General features: G+C 36.5%; 2 protein-coding genes across 4 annotated transcripts in view; one reads left to right on the forward strand and one right to left on the reverse strand.

Annotated features, from left to right (window-relative positions):
• LOC129237919 (innexin inx1) overlaps positions 1-10025 on the forward strand; it is a 74633-nt gene extending 64608 nt beyond the window's left edge. For all 3 annotated transcript variants that reach the window (XM_054872907.1, XM_054872906.1, XM_054872908.1), the window contains exons 4-6: positions 7396-7551; positions 7634-7986; positions 8997-10025. In XM_054872907.1, coding sequence (XP_054728882.1) covers positions 7396-7551; positions 7634-7986; positions 8997-9219 — 732 coding nt within the window. In that variant the 3' untranslated portion in view covers positions 9220-10025. The remainder of the gene's footprint in view (positions 1-7395; positions 7552-7633; positions 7987-8996) is intronic.
• Positions 10026-15398: 5373 nt separating this feature from the next.
• Positions 15399-16775, reverse strand: LOC129236915 (ras-related protein Rab-21). The gene has a single exon (XM_054871216.1). It carries the CDS (start codon positions 16558-16560, stop codon positions 15877-15879), a length of 684 nt encoding a protein of 227 aa, XP_054727191.1. The 5' UTR covers positions 16561-16775; the 3' UTR covers positions 15399-15876.
• Positions 16776-19687: the final 2912 nt, after the last annotated feature.

Consider the following 19687-nt stretch of genomic DNA (forward strand, 5'->3'; position numbering starts at 1 on the left):
TCAGTCCAAGACTCTACGCACCCTGGTAAACGTTCGCTGGTACGTGACGAATGCCCAAATTCATTGAGACTTAAAAATTCCTCAATAAAAGAGGAAATAAAAAATGTGATCAGCAAATTCCGAGATCGTCGTCAATCATACCCAAATGAACTGTCTTTTTCAAGTGGAAAAGGAAAACACCGATCGAACTTATCGAGCTACCTATAAAATGTTAAATTTATTTACTTGAACGGAAATTTCACGGGGCACAGGAAATATGCCTTCAATACTTAAATCAAGGACACTTTTTAAATGAATTCAAAGATTAGAAAACAATCTTCTATGCATTAAAAGTATAGACAGGATAAAAAAAAAAAAAATAGCAAAAAACTCTTTTATATAAAATAAAATTAATTGCAAAGAAAACTTAAGTATTGTCGTAGAGTTGTTAAAGATTTAATCACATCAAATGATAAGAAATACTGAAGTTCATCTTATCTTCAGCACTGAAGGTTAATCAAACGCTAGAGCATATTTTCTCGTGTGTTTGCTGGGCATCTACGTGATTTTTATTTTTACTATTTTTATTTTTTTCTTATTCTTTTGAGGTAGGTACATATATGCTTGCGCGTGGTACGGCGTACAGAATTTTGTGTGCCTTTCTGTTCATTTGACACAATAATAAAATTTTACTAAGTAACCAAGTTGAAGAAAATGCCATTGTAGTTACTTACCCGTACACACATTTCACAAAAACCAAAAACAAAAATACAACATAATGAGGCTATCATCCGGATGAAATGAAATGAAGTAAAGTGCTCGCAGACCACAAAAAAAGGCAAGCAACCCCCGCAGGAAAAGCCTGAGCAAGTTTAACAAGCTTCTATTTATCCTCCTCACCTCCTGAAGAGGACTCTACTATTGCGTGCTACATCACTATTGGGCTATAGCAGTGCATATCCGCTAGTATAGCCATAGATGCCACGAAAGTTTTATACTATTCTGCTCAGAGTGAATTTTACAGAATCAAATGTTGAACTGGCATAATTATAGAGTTTCGTTTACAAGCAACTTTTACCTTATGGCAGTGGGAGGTGTTAGGCCATTTGGAGGCAGAGCCTGGCGAACCTATTCGCGGATGGCTCAAAATTGGATGGAAGGGTTGGCGAAGGAGTATTATACAAGGAGCTCCCCATCAGACTCAAGTTCAGTTTACTGAATCACTGCATTGGCCAAGCAGAGGTAGCCGCAATTGAGGCCCTCGCCTCATTTGAAATGGTGTTTGTCCTGTGAATCCCGGAATCTGTATCGCCAGTGACATATCTGTTTTTGGAAGAATATTGTTTTAAGGCCGACAACTTTTTGAACGAACCTCGCATTGCCAAAAAAAATTTTTATTTTTTAACAATGGATCAAAAACTAAAACAAAACACTGAAATCAAAAATTATTTTTTTTCTTTTCCGTTTTACACACTTTGTAAGAAACACTCAAAAAACCGTTTTAAATGAGGCGAGGGCCTTAAAGAAGCTGCTGATTGGCTGCTCATTTGTGTAATAACTATCACGGAGGTTGGGAAGAGTGGGTACGGGACGATGTAAGACAGGGCGAGTCTATCCATGTATACATAGATGGCTCCAAGCTCGAGGAAAGGGTGGGCGGAGGTGTACAGGGTGTACCTGTACACTCCGAGCATCTGGAGATCTCCTTCAGTTTTTGGCTCCCCGACTACTGTAGTGTCTTTCAGGCCAAGCCGTGACACTGCTACAGTGTGATGCTATACCGGAAGATGATATCTACATCTGCACTGATGACCAGGCGGTGATAAAATCCCTCACAAAGCAGTCGACAACCTCTGAGGTAGCCACGAAATGCCATACATCTCTTAACGGGATGGCTGAGTCATTTCATTTAAAGGTAACATGGGTCCCTGGCCATTGTGACATTGAGCGTAACTGCAGAGCCGATGAACTAGCGAGACTGGGCACCAATTTGACCGATGAGTACATAGACTATGACATAGGCATACCCTTACAAATATGCAAGCAACTTATCCTTGAAGAAATCGTAAGGAAAGCAAACGAAAGATGGCGTAATGAAGCCACCTGCAAAATCGCCCATCAACTGTGGCCGACTCTCAATGCTAAACGCACAGAATCTTTGTTAAACCAAAATAAGCACAGTCTTGGCACACTGGTTTCAGTCATAACGGGGCATTGTCTAATAGGTAGGCACGCCCAAAGAATGGGTGCAAGCGCATGACTTCTGATGAAGTTGTCTTGATGAGGAAGAGGAGGAGACAATCTTACACCTTCTGTGCCATTGTCCTGCTCTATCCAGATGGAAATTTGCTATTCTAGGCAGACAATTTTTTAACAAATTGGAAGATCTCAGTTCTGCAGAAATAGGAGGTATTCTAAAATTTTTGAAAAGCACACAAATTGGTTTTAGGAGAAATAGAGAAAAGCTCCCCACGCGGCATCACAATGGGCTATGACCCTGAGTGTGTCCCACAGGACAACCGCTTCAACCTAACCTAACGTAACCTTGAATGCCTGTGGTCTGTTCCTGAAGAGGTGGGCCTCCAGTCCAGTCCGCTTCTAAGGCCGCGAAATCTGGCCTCGAGTGGATCGGAGGCACTAAAGAGATCTCCTGAGATTAACAAAATCTCAGCTCTCAAAGTACGTGGGTGCCTTTACAAGACATTGGCCGCGACGTATACATGCTGTGAGACTCGGTATTACTAAGAGCCATTTCTACGTCAGTTGTACAGAAGTAGAGGTGGGATCATCTCTGCACTTTCTCCTTAACTATCCTGCTTTATCAGGGCTAAGATTTAAGTATCTTGGCTCTCATCTCCTTGCTCCAGCTGCTGATATAGCAGTCATTGATATTAAAAACCTGATGAAGGTTTACGAAGTGGTTAATACCCCCTTAAATCAGTCGCCGTTCGAGTGTATTCACCAAATACAATAGGGCATCGACAACTGGAAGGGCTCTAAGTTCATTCCAAGTCTTATAACAAAGACCTCATTTCCACCTCCATTGAACGGCGCCAGGTGGTTCGTGGTCTGCCTATATTTCGTCCTATCTATCATATTTCCCTACTGGGTAGATATGCTTATGTAATTCTATATTACATATATGAATATTATACTTAATTTGATCACACGTTTCTTTCCTCATTTATTTTCGAAAATTAGATTTTGTGTAGCTTTATGTAGTTGGCAAATTAAATGATCTTTATGTCATAAAGCGAAAATGAATTCATTAAGGTGCAGTGGCAGCCAAATAAAAATTGGCCGTTTCACAGATTGGAGATCTAAAGAGTTTGCTATTTCTAAGGAATTCATTTTGGGCGATAAATAATGTTAACTACTCTCATCGTATTTTAGCGTACAATTACCTCGTTAATTAATTGACATACAAATTGACAGGCCTTGAAATCAGTCGAGTCTTTGAGCAGATAATTTAAGTTAAATAGTTGTGCCAATATTCCCTGCAGCTTTCTTATAAAATTTGAGACTTAGTTGGGTTGAAGTCCCGGCCATAGGCTTTTGATGCTTCCCCACAAAAAAAAATTGCTGAATGGACTGTTCCAAAAGCAACAGTCATATTTAGGTCCCATTGTTAACAAATCGAATGTCTTCAAACCGAGACCTCTTCAGCATCAACACAATGAAATTGCGACACTTGTGCCCAATTCTAAATTCCAAGCAGGTTAATTGGAGGAAAAAAGAATCCAGCAAAATAACCGCGATATAGACAAATAAGAGACACCGAAAATAGAAATAAGTTTAATTAAATTACTAGCTAATCAAAACGAATTAACAAATAAGAAAAAAATCACAACCAAATAAATTTTATATTCATGCGCTCACGAAGTCGAGACGTTAGTTGAATTTTTTATTAGTTATTCGTTGGCGGGATGTGGCCAGTTGCGTGTATATCGAAAACAGACAAACTCTGGTGAGGCAGTCAAGTGAGTGGACGGACAGATGTGTGGCGAGACATTCAATGCATGTTTGATTTTAATTGCTCCAAAAACAAGGCAAACCGAAAATCACGAAATCAGTGCCATAACAGCAGCGGCAACATGTGAAAAAGTAACACTGGCCAAGCCATTCACATCCCATAGATGGCCAGATCAATGACCACATTTGGGGCACAATGGTGTTGTCATGTGTCAAATGCAGGACAGCACCACTATTCATGGCATGCGTCCATTGGAAGTCAGCGCAACGAAGTGATTAACAAGCGTGGCAATGGCATGTGGGAAATGTTGCCTTCGGTTGTTGATAAACGGCAACGATCAGTTGAGTAGTGAGAGACTATCTTTTACGAGCGACGAGAGGAGTTGAATTTAAGCGTATGTGACATGAATTTACAAGGTGTTCTAGAGGAATCATGAATTGGCAGAACTGTAAAGTGTTTTGTGACAAGCCCGAAGAGAAAACTGTCGAACTTTCTTATCAAACTTAGTAGAAAAGGCGTTCGGTAGATGGTCGGTTTATTACAGGACACAACCCACGGGGTCAGCATACATATGACCACAATTGGAATCATTGAGGACCCAAGCCCTCCTCTTGCTTAGAGGACGCGGATAGAGAATTTTATCTGTGACTGTTCTGCCTTTACTAGAGCAAGGCTACGAATTTTGGGTTCCGTGGTGCAAAATTAATCATCCTATCTGGAAATATAGTCGTAAGTCAGTCATATTTGAGACTTGTGACCTAGACCGCTGACTACTGCAGTATACAAACAGACAAGCAAAGGGGCGCGTAATAGCCTAGACACACACTGACGTTAACGACTAAATTAGGAATTTTCTCAGAAATTAAGTGCAACTAATGCGGATTGAATGATGGGCTTCGCGCCAACTCAACGAGCGCTGGGTAGTACACAAACTTGTAAGGTCACGAAATCCTTCTGCCCACGTGTGGATCGGGGGCGCTCGAGCGAGCTTCTGAGGTTGACGAAATCTCACAACTCGAATTTCGTGGGTTTTCTTACAGGACACTATCCGCGAGGTGTGCATGCTGTGAGACTTGAAACTACCTCGAGTCCTTATTGAGTCGGATGTATGAAGATCTTCCCCTGCTCTTTCTTGGCTAAGTTTTAAGCATCTTTGATCTTACTTCTTTGCTACGCCTACTGATATAGCTGACCTTGACATTAAAAATCTGATGAACTTCATCAGCAACACAAAGCGATTAGCGTAGCACAGTCATCGTTCATAATTCACACACACTAAGCCGATCTTCCTAACCACCTCACCCGCACCTCTCTCCGCCCTCTCCAGTTTTCCTAACTTCGTTCACAATGGTACCATAAAGGACGAATTTGTTTTTTTTTTTTTGTCCAAGTATGCCCATTCATTGGACAATCTTTTTAACCTAACTTAATGCGGATTGACAACTAGGCTTAATTCTCATAATTTAAACGGGTTAGGGAAGTTTTCGTTGGCAACATTGCCGAAAAATGGCAGTCAGTATCTAGGGTGAACGAGAAATAATGAATCTTTTAACGAGAAGAACAGAAAGACTGGGTGCAATGTTAGTTTGCACTTCCGCACGCGAGGTGCATCAAAGCTTTTGCTTCGTAGTTACATATTCCCAAATCTTTGAGATCGTTTTACACTGCGTCTATCCATCGGTTTTTCGCTCTGCCTTCGGCCTTTACGCCCATTAGCTTTCCAGTCATAGCGTTCTTCACGATCCTTCCCTTTGTTTGTTTATTAATGGACTCTTACGACACGGCGAATTCGAAAGGCGCAATCTCTCTCTCTCTATCATTCTTGGATGGTATTGGTAAATCACCTGAGATGTTTATTTTTTCTTTCGTCGTGTCCATGTAGCTGTCAGCACAGAATGAAAAACGGCGAATTCATTATTTGTTTTCTACTTTGCTCATATTTTTCCCTGACAATCAAACGTACAAAATATTTTTGTTGGTCTAATGCCACCACCCTTAATGAATGCGTATGAGTATCAGGGCAGCTCATACCCGGTTTCGTTGCCTGCGGTTCATTTGTTACTGACAAAACTAACCAATAAGAAAATCAGCTGTTCACTAATCCGCATAACAACCGCCGCCTGTCACACTACTATTTTAATCAGAACTAACTGCGCCGGTAATACCGATTAACATTGCCGTCTATCTAAGCTATAAGGATCAAAATAAAGATTTCCATCACAAATAATTGTAAATAATTGTTATTTAGTAAAAATGTGTAATTGTGACAAATAGTGGCAATTAAGTTTTGGTGTTCATGTACTAAAAAAAACTTGCTAGTAGGGGCAAGTGAGAAAGCAAAATTACATTTAATTTTGAGGGGAAGTTGCAAGTTTTTACTAAAGAAATTTTTACTTGTAAGGTCTCGCAAGTGAGAGAAACAGCTGAACGCAAAGTAAAAATAAGAGGTTAGGGGCAGTCAGAGACCCGAAAAAATTATGATTTTCAATAATTTTTTTTTGCTAGTCGATTACTTTATTTTTCAAAAATAAAAACATAGCATTAATACATCATGTTTTGACTTGACTTAGACAAAATTTTTCAAAAATAAATTTATAATTTAAATTTAAATTTTTAACTTTTACTCTGGACCGCCCGAGCGCCATCTGTTAATTGTTGAATAACTCGAAAAGTATTTGTCGGATTCACTTCAAATTTTCACACAATATTTCTAAGATATTATACTTTAAGAAAATGTGAAATAAATCCAATTTTTTGAAAGTTCTGACTACCTATAATCCCATAAGTACGAACTAAAATTGAATCAAAATCTAAATACAAATACAAATGGTGATTAAAATTGAAAATGTAGGTAAATATATTTCAGATAAAATTTATAAAGTTTATTTGAAGTCATACATATATCAAATAGGAATCGGCCAGTGGTATGCCCTTCTCTCTAAAACACAGCCTTTAGTCACCGTTGCTACAGTTTCCGAAATACAAATCAAAGCATTGAAGGTATTTAGAAAGTTGTGATTGCGACAACAATACAATTCCTAGCGGAATATTCTTCATCTGATCGCGATGATAAAATGGAAAAAATTATTGTGGACAATATAAAATCTTGTGATGCTAAGCTCCTTATTTTGCATTTTATTTGCTTTATTTTCTTTAAATTTTTACGAGGTAGCTCAACTTTTTTTCATTTTTGTGATTTTTTCCACCAACAACTTAATCAGCTGTTTGTATAAATTGCAAATTATTACTAGTTTTGCGTTCATGTTTTTTTTTTTATTTTTTTTTTTATTTTTCTCTTTGAGAGCGAGTTCACGGAAATTAAGTTACGGGCAAGTTATTGGATCATTTTTACATGAACAGACCTTTTTTGTAATACAAGTAATTTTCATAACGGTTTTCAATCACCCATTAACGCGCTTATAATTCTCTTTGCATATTTTTAGGCCATTGCTTGCTACACGCCCAAGTTCTTGTGGGACAAATTCGAAGGCGGACTCATGCGCATGATCGTAATGGGTTTAAATCTGACGATTTGCACGCGCAAGGAGAAGGAAGCCAAACGTGACGCATTACTGGACTATTTAATCAAGCACGTGAAGGTAATTTGAATGCACTTTTCCATAAGTTTACAACATTTACTGAATGTTTGTGTTTTTTTTTTGTATTTACTCCCAACTCTAGCGTCACAAGCTATACGCTATCCGCTACTGGGCCTGCGAGGCACTGTGCTTCATCAATATTATCATTCAAATGTATTTGATGAATCGTTTCTTCGATGGCGAATTCATGTCGTACGGCACTCGCATTATGCAGCTATCCGATGTGCCACAGGAACAGCGCGTCGATCCCATGGTTTACATATTCCCACGTGTCACCAAGTGCATCTTCCATAAATATGGTGCTTCCGGCTCGCTGCAGAAGCACGATTCACTCTGCATACTGCCGCTGAATATTGTTAATGAAAAGACTTATGTATTCATTTGGTTCTGGTATATGATTCTGCTGGGGCTGCTAATCGGCCTAATGATATTCCGGTGAGTGCGAATATTTTTTTATTATTTTTATTTTATATTTTTTATTATTTTTATTTTTTTTTATTTTTTTTATCTTTTATTTTTATAATATATAATATTATTAATATTATTTTTATTTTTTATTTTTTTATTATTTTTATTTATTTTTTTATTTTTTTTTTTATCTTTTATTTTTATATTATTTTTATTTTATATTTTTTTATTTTATATTTTTTTATTTTATATTTTTTTATTTTATATTTTTTTTATTTTACATTCTTTTATTTTTTTATATTTTTTTATCTTTTATTTTTATATATTATTATTTTTATTTTATATTTTTTTATTATTTTTTATTTTATATTTTTTATTTTTTATTTTTTTATTACTTTTATTTCATATTTTTTATTATTTTTATTTATTTTTTTATTTTTTTATTATCTTTTATTTTTATATTATTTTTATTTTATATTTTTTATTATTTTTTATTTTATATTTTTTTATTATTTTTATTTTATATTTTTTTATTTTTTTTATTTTATATTTTTTTATTATTTTTATTTTATATTTTTTTAATTTTTTTTATTTTATATTTTAGTATTATTTTTATTTTATATTCTTTTATTTTTTTATTTTATATTTTTTTGTTTTTATTTTATATTTTTTTATTATTTTATATTTTTATATTATTTTTATTTTATATTTTTTATTATTTTTATTTTTTTTTTTATTTTTTTTTTATCTTTTATTTTTATATTATTTTTATTTTATATTTTTTTATTATTTTTTATTTTTTTATTATTTTTATTTTATATTATTTTTATTTTATATTTTTTTTTATTTTTTTTATTTTATTTTTTTTTTTTTATTTTTTTATTATTATTATTTTTATTTTATATTTTTTTATTTTATATATATTTTTTATTTTATATATATTTTTTATTTTTATATTTTTTATTATTTTTATTTAATATTTTACTATTATTTTATATTTTAACAATTATTTAACATGCACTTTTTTTTTTCTTTAGCGCCTGCATCATCTTCTTGCCCAAATTCCGACCTCGCCTACTCAATGCTCGCAATCGTATGGTACCTATGGAGATCTGCCGATCGCTCTCGCGCAAACTGGACATCGGCGATTGGTGGCTCATCTACATGCTGGGTCGCAATTTGGATCCCGCCATCTACAAGGACGTGATGAGTGAATTTGCCAAGCAGGTCGAACCTTCGAAACATGATCGCACCAAATAAGGTGTGAGTTCAAGGAATTTGCGAGCAGTCAGGAGGAGGAGTAGTAGTGTTAATTAAGCGACTCTGTCAAAGTGGAAAATCTGCCTGAACCCCAATACGGAATATATTGATGGTCTAGTTTTTTTTTCAATTACATACATACATACGTATATAGAGATGTGTATTGCAATGGCAACGAAGGATGATAGATTTCTTTTGATTAGATTGATAAACATCTTTTCACCATGAATGGCACCTAATGAACCCAAAAAAAATGACAATCTGATGTAGTTCTGTGATTAAGATATTTTCTACAATTCTAATTAGTAATTTATAGAGAAAAAATGAATTTTATGAAAACCATGAAAGCAGTAAAACCGTTAAAAACCCAATGATCACAACTCGCATCATTAGCAAAAACAAAAACTATGAACTTTATGTACAAGTGTGAAAAACAAAAAGCATTGCAAATTAGCTTATGACCTGATATATGAAAACAGTATATGTAGGTATGTATGTATATCGTACATAAATAAAACATATATAAGTATGTAATTACTTGTAAGATTTGAAATTTAGTGCATCTTTACTTTATTCAAATGTTCGCTTTTGAGTCTTTAAATTTTTATATACTTATAATATAAAAGTTGGCGTAAATACGAAGATGTTTTGCATAATATTAAGCGTAGTTAAGTAATAAAAGAAAGAATTTACATATTTTTTATAATATGCAATAAATATTGTTTTAAGAAAAATCGGTGAATTTGATAATCAAATTGGATTTTATAAGCCTGTATACTAAAATGCATAAACGATATTTTTGTAGACTCTGCTAAACATGTGTTTTATTTGAATTTGAACAAAAGAATAAGTCAAAAAAAATACTGCTGCATATACCCGTACACTGGTGGAAAAAATAATAGCAATAAGAGCGATTTGCAGCTCTTTGTTTTTTCCTTGTTCACTCCTCTCGGGAGCATAGGGCCTCGACAAGACTCTTCCGTCGTACACGGTTCTGTGCTGTTGTTTTCGCACCGTCCGCTGAGATGTCGGTATCTGCTAGTTCGCACAGCATCGACCTTCTCCAAGTGTTTTTTGGCCGTCCGCAACCTCTGCTCCATTGGGGAGTTCCAGTGCAGTGCAGTGCTGTTCTCGTGATGCTATCTGGTGGTTTTCTAAGCGTGTGACCTTTCCATCGGTACTTTCTGCGTTTGATTTGTCCAACGATGGGTTCCTCGTTTGTTAATCTCCACAGTGCGCCGTTACTGATGGTGTTTGGCCAGAATATTCTGCAAATGATGCGGAGGCAATTGTTGATGAAGGATTGTAGCCTCTGTGTGATGGTGTTAGAGACCAGCCATGTTTCGCTTCCATACAACAATTCGTAGTTTAGTACCCCAGGACATTTGCAAACTCGCCCACGCTGCTTGCATTCACCAGCACGCCGACTTTGCTTTGTTTAGCCTACAGTTGACATCTTAATCTGCTCTGCCGTCTGTTGTGATACTGCAGGCGAGGTAGTAGAAGATTTCAACGAATTCCACCGGGCCTCCGTAAGCCATTATATGTCTTTCTTTATTGTGGTTGACTCTTATAGCCTTCGTCTTGGCGATGTTGACCTCCAGCCCGACAGTGCGTGCCAACGCGACTAGTTTGTCCGCCTTCGCTTGCATGTCAGAGAGTTTGTGAGAGAGGAGGCAGATGTCATCGGCGAAGGCCAGGTCCTTAAGATGTCTGGTCAAACTCCATGTGATGCCTTTTTTGTGCAAGGTCAATTGGCTCATGACGTCATCAAGGTCAATGGCGAAGAGAGGGGCGACAGGAGACAACCTTGCCGTACACCTGCGTTGGTAATGAATGGACCATTGATATCGCTTTTGTGAAGCACTGCCAGTTCGGAGTTCTCGTAGAGCAGAACAGCATGTAGAGCGGAGAGCGTCACTCAACTGATTGTTCTACTGATGGTCAAAAAAGCTTCGATGAGGGCGAAACCACTTTACTCGTCTCTTAAGGAACGTTCGATACGTGCAAATATTTTTCAACTGATCGCTCAATCGAAGTCGCCTTTACTGTAAAGTACCGTTGTCTAACGCTGCAAATCTTGACAAATTGATTTCATTGTCTGTTCAGCTTCTCAATGTTTTTTGCACATTAAACTAAGCCATACGTGTATTTTTGTGAAAAAAAGAAACAAATCAAATAAATTTTGCATTTTTCATTTGACATGGAAGTAAGTTATTAGATCTGTTCATGAAGCAAATAGTTTGCAACAGTCGGTTCAACGTAACCGGAACGACCCGGATTCATATCCGGCCAAGAACTGTCACTTCAGCAACATTCCCCGTATATGTATGGAGAATGTTTAAGCTGCTGCAACAACAACAACAACAATTGTTATAAATTATCACGTTTTAGTGTTCATATACCCAAAAGACTAGCAAAGTAGGGGAAAGTGAGAGAGCAAAATGGCATTTCATTTTGAAGGGGAAGTTGGAAGTTTTTACTGTAAGAATTTGCAAGTAAGAAAAACAGCTGATCGCAAAGTAAATTAAAAATTAAAATTTACGAATTGAATCAAAATTCTAAATTCAAATAAAAGTGGTGATTAAAATGCAAAATATAAACAAATATTTTTTAGATAAAATGTATAATATAAAGTTTATTTAAAGTTATATATGAAATAGGAATCGGTCAATGATATATGTAGAGTTATGTACTTCTGAACCACAGCCTCCAGTCACCGTTGCTGCAGTTTGCGAAATACAAATCGAAAGCATTGTAGGTATCTTTTGTGTTTTATGCTTGCACTTCTAGGTTATTTACCAGGTAGGTAGGTGGGGTGGCTAACGCTATGACACACTTAGATCTTTCATAGGTCCATTACAATACCACAGGAACTTATCCGTACCCTATGGGTTCCTTTTAAAACCATCCGGTAGCTTTAATAAACGAGCAAAGCTTCGTTAGTTTTAGATGCGCTATGTCCGCTACATCAGTTAAAACTGACATTTCAAGAGTGCGGAGCCTCCTTTTCGCTAAGCTTCCTCACTCACATAAAAGGTGCCTGACGGTTTCCTCTTCTTCTGTGTTAAGACAGCTTCTGCAGAAATCGAAGTATGGGAGTCCTAACCTTCTAGCGTGGCTGCCTATCAGAAAATGACCGGTTAATACCCCTATCATTTTTCTTATAGTTTCTCTGTTAAATCTTAGCAAGCTTTTTGATCGACCGCTGTTCCCTTTCGGCCATGTCTGTCTGCTTAGTTCGCATGTTGAGAGGTTTTGTATTTACCTTTTTGATGGTTTCCCTGTCTATCAGTAGTTTACAAATGGCTAAACGCATGGGTATCAGCGTCTTATCCACTTGGAGGTTGAGCGTTGTACCGATTCGAGTAAGTTTGTCTGCCTTGCAGTTCCTTGCTATATTCCTGTGGCTTGGCACCCAAATAAGGTGTACTTTGTAGTATTTTGATACGACATTTAGAAGTTTAAAACACTCTATGACTGTTCTTGACGAGTGCGTTTTAGATTCTAGCGCTTCTTCAGCTGCTTGACTGTCCGAGTATATGAAGATTTATTTATGGATAATACTCTCGCTTTTATTACCGTAAGTCCCTCTTTTATGGCAATGACTTCCGCCTGAAATACACTGCAATGATCAGGTAGGCGAAAAGATTGGCTCACTATCTTTTCGCCTACCTGATCAGATCAATTTATCGGAGTAAACCCCTCCACCTACTTTGTTGTCTTGTTTTGAGCCATCTCTATAGATGTTATGTCATTTTCCTTAAGGGGGGATTCTACTGTAAAAATCAAATTTTCATGGATTTTGTTTTCATACTTGTATTAATTTAATTAGTAAAAAAAAGTTTAGGGTTACATAAACACAGGTCTTGAGTGTGCAAAAAAATTTTTTAAATTTATTTTCATTTCAAAATGGCAGCTGTACAGCCGCTCCCCCGAAACGCCTTTTGAAATCTGCCCACACTGTCGCGCATTTAAAAAAAATCTGAAATGAAAAAAACCAAATTTTTTTTATTATATATCATTATTTTTAGTTGTTAAGCCTATTACTTGCAAAAAAAAAATTTTTTTCAGTGCAGGGTATATCACCGGTCGTCTCCGTCTGGCTCATCTAAGGGTAGGCCCAGGAAACAAACTGTTTCTACGGCTTTGGTCCAGAGGGGGAGGGGTGTTAGATGAGTGGGTTTAAAGGGACATGTGAAAAGGTGGTTAGTGTCGTGCGGGGTGCCTTCAACTGCAGGACATGCATTTAGTATGTCGAGGTCAATTCTGGATAAGTAGGAGTTTAACCTGCTGCAGTATCCAGAACGTAGTTGTGCCAAGGTTACGCGGGACTCTCGGCGAAGTTGGAGCTCTCCATCTGTTGGTGGTGAGCTCCGATGACGGCTTTGGATGGTAGTTGGACTCCAATGACGGCATTCGGTGGTCGGGAACTTAAAAAGGTGGTGATGGTCTCCCGATGAATGTCGTTTATTGTTTGTCTTAACAATGTCTGGTCCAGTAGGGGTATGTTCGTTTTGTCCTGGATCTCGCCGACATAATTGAGGAGGCGTTGTTGTTGTTGTAGCAGCATAAACATTCCCCATACATATACTGGGGAATGCTGCTGAAGTGACAGTCCTTGCCCGGATATAAATCCGGGTCGTTCCAGTAACGTAGAAACGACTGTCGTGGGGGGTGTCTCTTGACGTGCCTGGGAGGCTGCTCTGGCTCAAGCAGGTATCTGCAAGGGTGAAACCTGCAGCAGCACCCGAGTGGAAACTGTTTGCTGAGTAGTTTATTGTGAACTCCTGAGCTTCGCCTTGATGGTGTTTTGTCCCTTGGGACCTATGTATTAAAGGTGAGGCCATAGCATCTCTCGCCAATGCGTGCGCTACTTCGTTGCCAGTTATACCCCTGTTCCGAGGACCCAAATTAGCGAGATGCAATTGTGCATTATCCTAAAAATGAATACTTTCTCTTTAAGTTGTTTATATTATTTTTTGGTTTTTTCAATTTTGAATCATTAATGCGTTCATAATCAACGGCTCATATTAATTGTTTTGAAAAAATAAGAAATAAAAAAAATGCTAAACATTTCTTTGTCTCTTATTATTTTTTCCACCACTGTATATTAAGGGGGGAAGCTGGTCTAGAATTTTGAAAAAATCGAAAAATTTTTTTTTGTCTTAAAAGGTGCTTTAGGGTCTTAGAAATAATATACCAAATGAGGGATGCCAGCAAAAATGTCTAAATGCCCAAATTTTTCATTCGACGGCAGTGCCTCGCAGGTATGCTCCGAACGCTACTTAGAACTTTAAACGCGTTTTTCGCGAAATCACTTTTTTTAAACTGGCCGAAGACATAACTCGAACAAATCTTTACCGATTCTTACGAAATTTTGACAATACATTCGAAATACCTTTCTCCGAAGACGTACGTAGGATTTTTTATTTATATTACATAGTTTTTTTTTAATCAACAATTTTATGTCGTTCTTTATAGTGAAAATTGTAACTTTTTGTTCAAACGTGCACCATTTCGCGAAAAAACAAAATATCGAAAAAATCCTACGTACGTCTCTTTCTGTTGTTATATAGAAACGAAAAAAATTTTATTTTTTGATCCACGACAAAAATTAAAAAAAAAGGCGCCTTAGGAGAACTGCTGGACAGCGGCCATTTTGAAATTAATTCAGACGAAAAATTTTGTATTTGTACCATGAAAGCTATATTATTAAACCTATTTCACAGATTTTCGATTGATTCCTTTGTTGAGTCAAAATAAATTCATAAAATATGCCCATTTTTTGCGCTCTAGACCAGCTTCCCCCCTTAAGTATAAGTATTTATATTCATATGAACTGGCTGTTTGTAAAGGTAAACAATACTTGTAGCGTTCATTTTGGGCAGAGTTATTGAATATTGTTTTTATAATTTCCACTTAACGCACATAAACAAAAAAAATAATAATAAATCGACTTGCCCAAAAGCTTCACAATCACTTAGACCGACAATGTTGTGCTGCTCATGCAGATATCTATACTCCAAATACCTACCCAGTAACAGTGATAAGAATAAGATAAGCGTGCGGATATTTTTCTCAATTCAAGAGTTGCATGATTCATAGTCTTTGGTGCCTTTTTCGCAACTGCTATCCGAATATCATGTAGCAAAGTGCAAAATAAATAAAAGTATGCACTCCTTTTTAGGTCCTTTTAAACTTTAATTGCATTACAATATAACAACAAATAAAAGCGTATTAAAAATAACAAAAAAATGAATTATATTGAAGTAGGTAGGATTAGACAGCTATAGGTCTATAGCGCATAATTGAAGTAAGTTTTAGTTTTGTTCGGACAGTAGTAGAATAAATGGAATTAAATTTTAAAGTAGCATACAATATTAAAGCACTTTTATACAAAAAAGTATTTAAATTTACACGTTACAATGAGTTTATCACAATTTAATCTAGCTGCGGCTTCATCGGCGTTGGCGTTGTCGTCGTCGTCATCTTGGTTACTTCGCTACTTTCAGTATTTGCATTTTTAAACACCCAAATTCGCAAAATTTTACTACTACTACTACTACTACTACTACTAGTCTAAAACTCTCTTACCAATCTGCTCTTCTCACTTTGTTTGGATGTTTACAATGCAATTAAATTAGTAACAATTTTTTAACCAGCCCCACAGCACGACCGATTAGTTGCAGGCGCTTGTCTCCCTTCTTCATCGCCATCCTGTGAATCATCTTCAACGACCAACCGTTGTGACGTACGTCCACCCTGCATCAGTCGCAATGAACTAGTCTCTTGTTCGCGTTGCGCATGGCGCTGTATCATTAGCTGCGTTAAGGCTGTGAATAACTCTTCAATGCCCTCGTTGGCTTTGGCCGAAGTCTCAAAGTAGTGTGCCCCTACACCTTCCGTATACTCTAACGCCACATCTTGCGGTACAGTGCGTTGAGCATCCAAGTCTGTTTTGTTGCCCACAATTGTGATGACAATTTCAGCACCCAGCATACGCTTCAGTTCTTTCACCCAATTCTTGACTTTCGCAAAGGAATCTTCATCGGTTATGTCGTAGACGAGTATGGCGCCGTGTGAACCGCGATAGTAGATGGGCCCAAGTGCATGGAAACGTTCCTGGCCAGCAGTGTCCCAAATGTTGAGATGTGCTCGGTTGCCATCTTCTAAAGCAAGCTTTTTTGTGAGAAATGATGCTTGCAAGGTGCTTATATGTTGGGGATTGAATTTGTCTTCAACGTAGCGCAGAACTATTGATGTTTTGCCAACACAGCCTTCGCCTAGTAGAACCACTTTGAAAGTCTTAAAATTTGAACTGGTGTTATTCACAGGCATTTTTTAGCCTTGGATGCTTCTACGTAGCACAGCTACGTAATTAACTAAATGTTAAAGTCACCCCTAGCACTTCGTTAAATTAATTAAATTGCTTTGTCAACAAATTGGATTCCGATATCGGACACCTCCTTTTTAGTATTGTACTTTCTTTTCTCGTCCACCAAGTATATTTCCATCTGTTTTATTTATTTTCCTATTTCAGGCTTCGACTGTTCAAAAAATGACAAATGTAATAGAATCATTGTTGCCATCTCCTGGAATTTTATCAAAATGAGTTGATTTATTTTTGTCGCAGTACTGCGGCAAATTGATAGACAGTTTATGCACTGCTAAATTTGAAATATGAAAACTAATTTCAATTACTTGAAGCAGTAGAGTGAATTTTGCTTTAAAACCAATAAACCAGTCCACAGGTGTCTACAGTTAATGGACTGTAGAAGCTATAATATTGGGAATTTCCGCATCAAAATTTCACAGTGTATTCTAAAGATACAATAATTTTGAAATATCGAAAAAACAAAAACTCGATTTTTTGAAATTTCTAGTCCACCGGGTCCCCTTAACTGTAAAACTAAATACACACCAGGCAACCGTTGCAGCATATTGAAGCAACCGTTGCCTCGTGTGTAGCTGTGTTGCCAATTGATTTTCGTGTTGCTGCAACCGTTGCCTGAAATATCAAATAAATTAGATTTTTGGGATAGGTTGCTGCAACCGTTGCTTCGTGTGTATCATTGTTTACTGCTTTTACTCGTTCAGTTCGTTGAAAACAAGCGAAGAAGAAGGTTCGTGCGGAGTAAAATAAAGTGAAAAAGGAAAAAATGGCAATTGAAAATAATGAAAATTATGTTAATTTTATTAACGAATATAAAAATTTGAGAGAGCTGTGGGATATAAGTAGTGAAATATATACAATAAAAACAAAAATTTTAGAAAAAAAGCATACGAACAATTAAAAAATGAATACAATAAAATTGATAAAAATTTCAAGTCCGCAAAAGAGTTTCTTTTTGCAAGATACCGCAAAGTTATTGCCAGTCTAATTTCTGCTGATATTGCTTCTCTCATTATGGTATCTTGTTTCGTTATTTTGGCCTTTACGAAGTCCAACAATTTTGTAAACAGGGCTTTGTCCATCCTCATGTAATTTTTATAGTCCGCTGGCTCATTTTCCTTCAGTTCTTTCAGCAGCCTCTCATTCGAAAATTCGATTTTTTTTTTTCAATTTTTGGACCAAATTTTCTTTCTCTTCTCTTGTTGCATCTCTTCTCCTCATTTTCGTACTAAAGTTCGTCAATTATAATAAGAAAAGTAATTTTACGTATTTCGTCGATCATTTAAAAAATTTAATTTTACGTATCTTCCGCTTGTACCTTTCCTGCACCACAGTTATACACAATACTGAGATTGAAGCAACGGTCGCAACGTGTTTCTTAAACAAAGGCAACCGTTGCTGCAACACGTTGCTTCAACGGTTGCCTCGTGTATATCTAGCTTAATATTAATATGCAAATGAGGTACAAAATGTAATCAGCTGTTTGTAACCACAACATCTGAAGTGTTGTTGTTTTCCATACAAAATTGTTATATCACGGCGTCATAATTTTACAACACTCCAAAGCATCATAATTTTCTAACAACATGACAGAGTTGCATTAGGCAACATCTTTGAAATTTTCGAAATCCGTAGAAAAAAAAAATGAAATGAAAAGCTTAAGCTAAGCTTAGTGTTTATTTGTATTACATATTTATTTAACAAAATTCAAATTAGAAAGCATTCAATAGTCGGTGGTTCAGAGCAAAGTGCGGGAAACTTGCTTAAAAGCAAAATCATAGAAAAACTCCATAGCTGGTGTAGCTAACGAAGGAACTATCCGCCGTTGGTACTACATATAAATATTATTTTTATTTTATTGTAAACCATATTTTACTATTACAACAGATCCGATTACGCATTGAATGACGAGCTATAGAGGGCATATTTAGTTACAGTGAGTTTGCAACGTTTCAAGGTATCATCGAAACCGAGAACAGATATCAATACTTATTTCAATCAATTATTAATAAATCTTATTTAAAATCGCAAATATTTCATTTCGGCGACCCCGGTGCCCGATTGGGTTGGAAGTGTGTAGGTTCAAATGTCCGTGCATGAAACAGCAAAATGATAAAAAAAAAAGGTTTTTCTAATAGCGTTCACCCTCGGCAGGCAATGGCAAACCTACGAGTGTATTTCTGCCATGAAAAAGCTCCTCATCAAAAATATCTGTTGTTCGGAGTTGGCTTAATACTGCAGGTCCCTACATTGGCGGAGCAACACCAAGACGCACATCACAAATAAGAGGAGGAGCTCGGCCAAACATGCAAAAAGGGTATAAGCGCCAATTATATATATGTAGATATAGATATATATACCTAAATATTTCATATATTCGCATCATAAATTGATGCTACGCAAGTAAAGTTTTGAAATGATTTTACAACGCCACCTGGAATTGACTGGTTTTATAAAATGTTGAAGTCATTGTAACAACTCCAAAAAAAACAATAGTGAGTAATACTTTGAATATTACGAATATTATTTAACTAATTTCTGGAAAAACCGAAAATATACCGAAATTATCTCTAAAATTTAGTTTTTTATAAAAGTTGCTGTACAAAAAGAGAAACAGATTTTCAACGGAGTTATCGATTTTCATTGATTTACCTGAACAGTTCGGTAACAGTTAAGATATTTAAAATTTTGACGTGATAACGTCTTATAATTCGATTTAGCCGGCTGCACGCACGAAAAAATGTGTCGTTACCTTGCTCATTCGTCGTTATCTTGCTCAATCGTCGTTATCTTGCTCAATCGCCGTTATCTTGCTCGTGCGTCGTTACCTTGCTTGAACTGCAAGCGAAAGCGCGGAACGAACGACAAAGAGCACAATCGGTCCCCGCATTCGGCAACGTTCGACATCTGCACACCTACTTGAGTGAGCATATGTATGTATGTATATGTATATATATGCGCATTTGTATATAAATTCACATATTTGTATTTGCATATGCCTTCTTCCTGTGTGCATGCTAATGAAGCATTTCTCTGTTGAGAATAGGACGATGATAGAAAAAGTAGGAAATG

Source organism: Anastrepha obliqua, chromosome 2 (genome assembly GCF_027943255.1).
Source record: "Anastrepha obliqua isolate idAnaObli1 chromosome 2, idAnaObli1_1.0, whole genome shotgun sequence".
Lineage (NCBI taxonomy): Eukaryota > Metazoa > Arthropoda > Insecta > Diptera > Tephritidae > Anastrepha > Anastrepha obliqua.

Excerpts from the sequence above, each read along its gene's own strand:
- LOC129236915 (XM_054871216.1), bottom strand. The coding sequence starts at position 16,560 with ATGCCTGTGAATAACACCAGTTCAAATTTTAAGACTTTCAAAGTGGTT.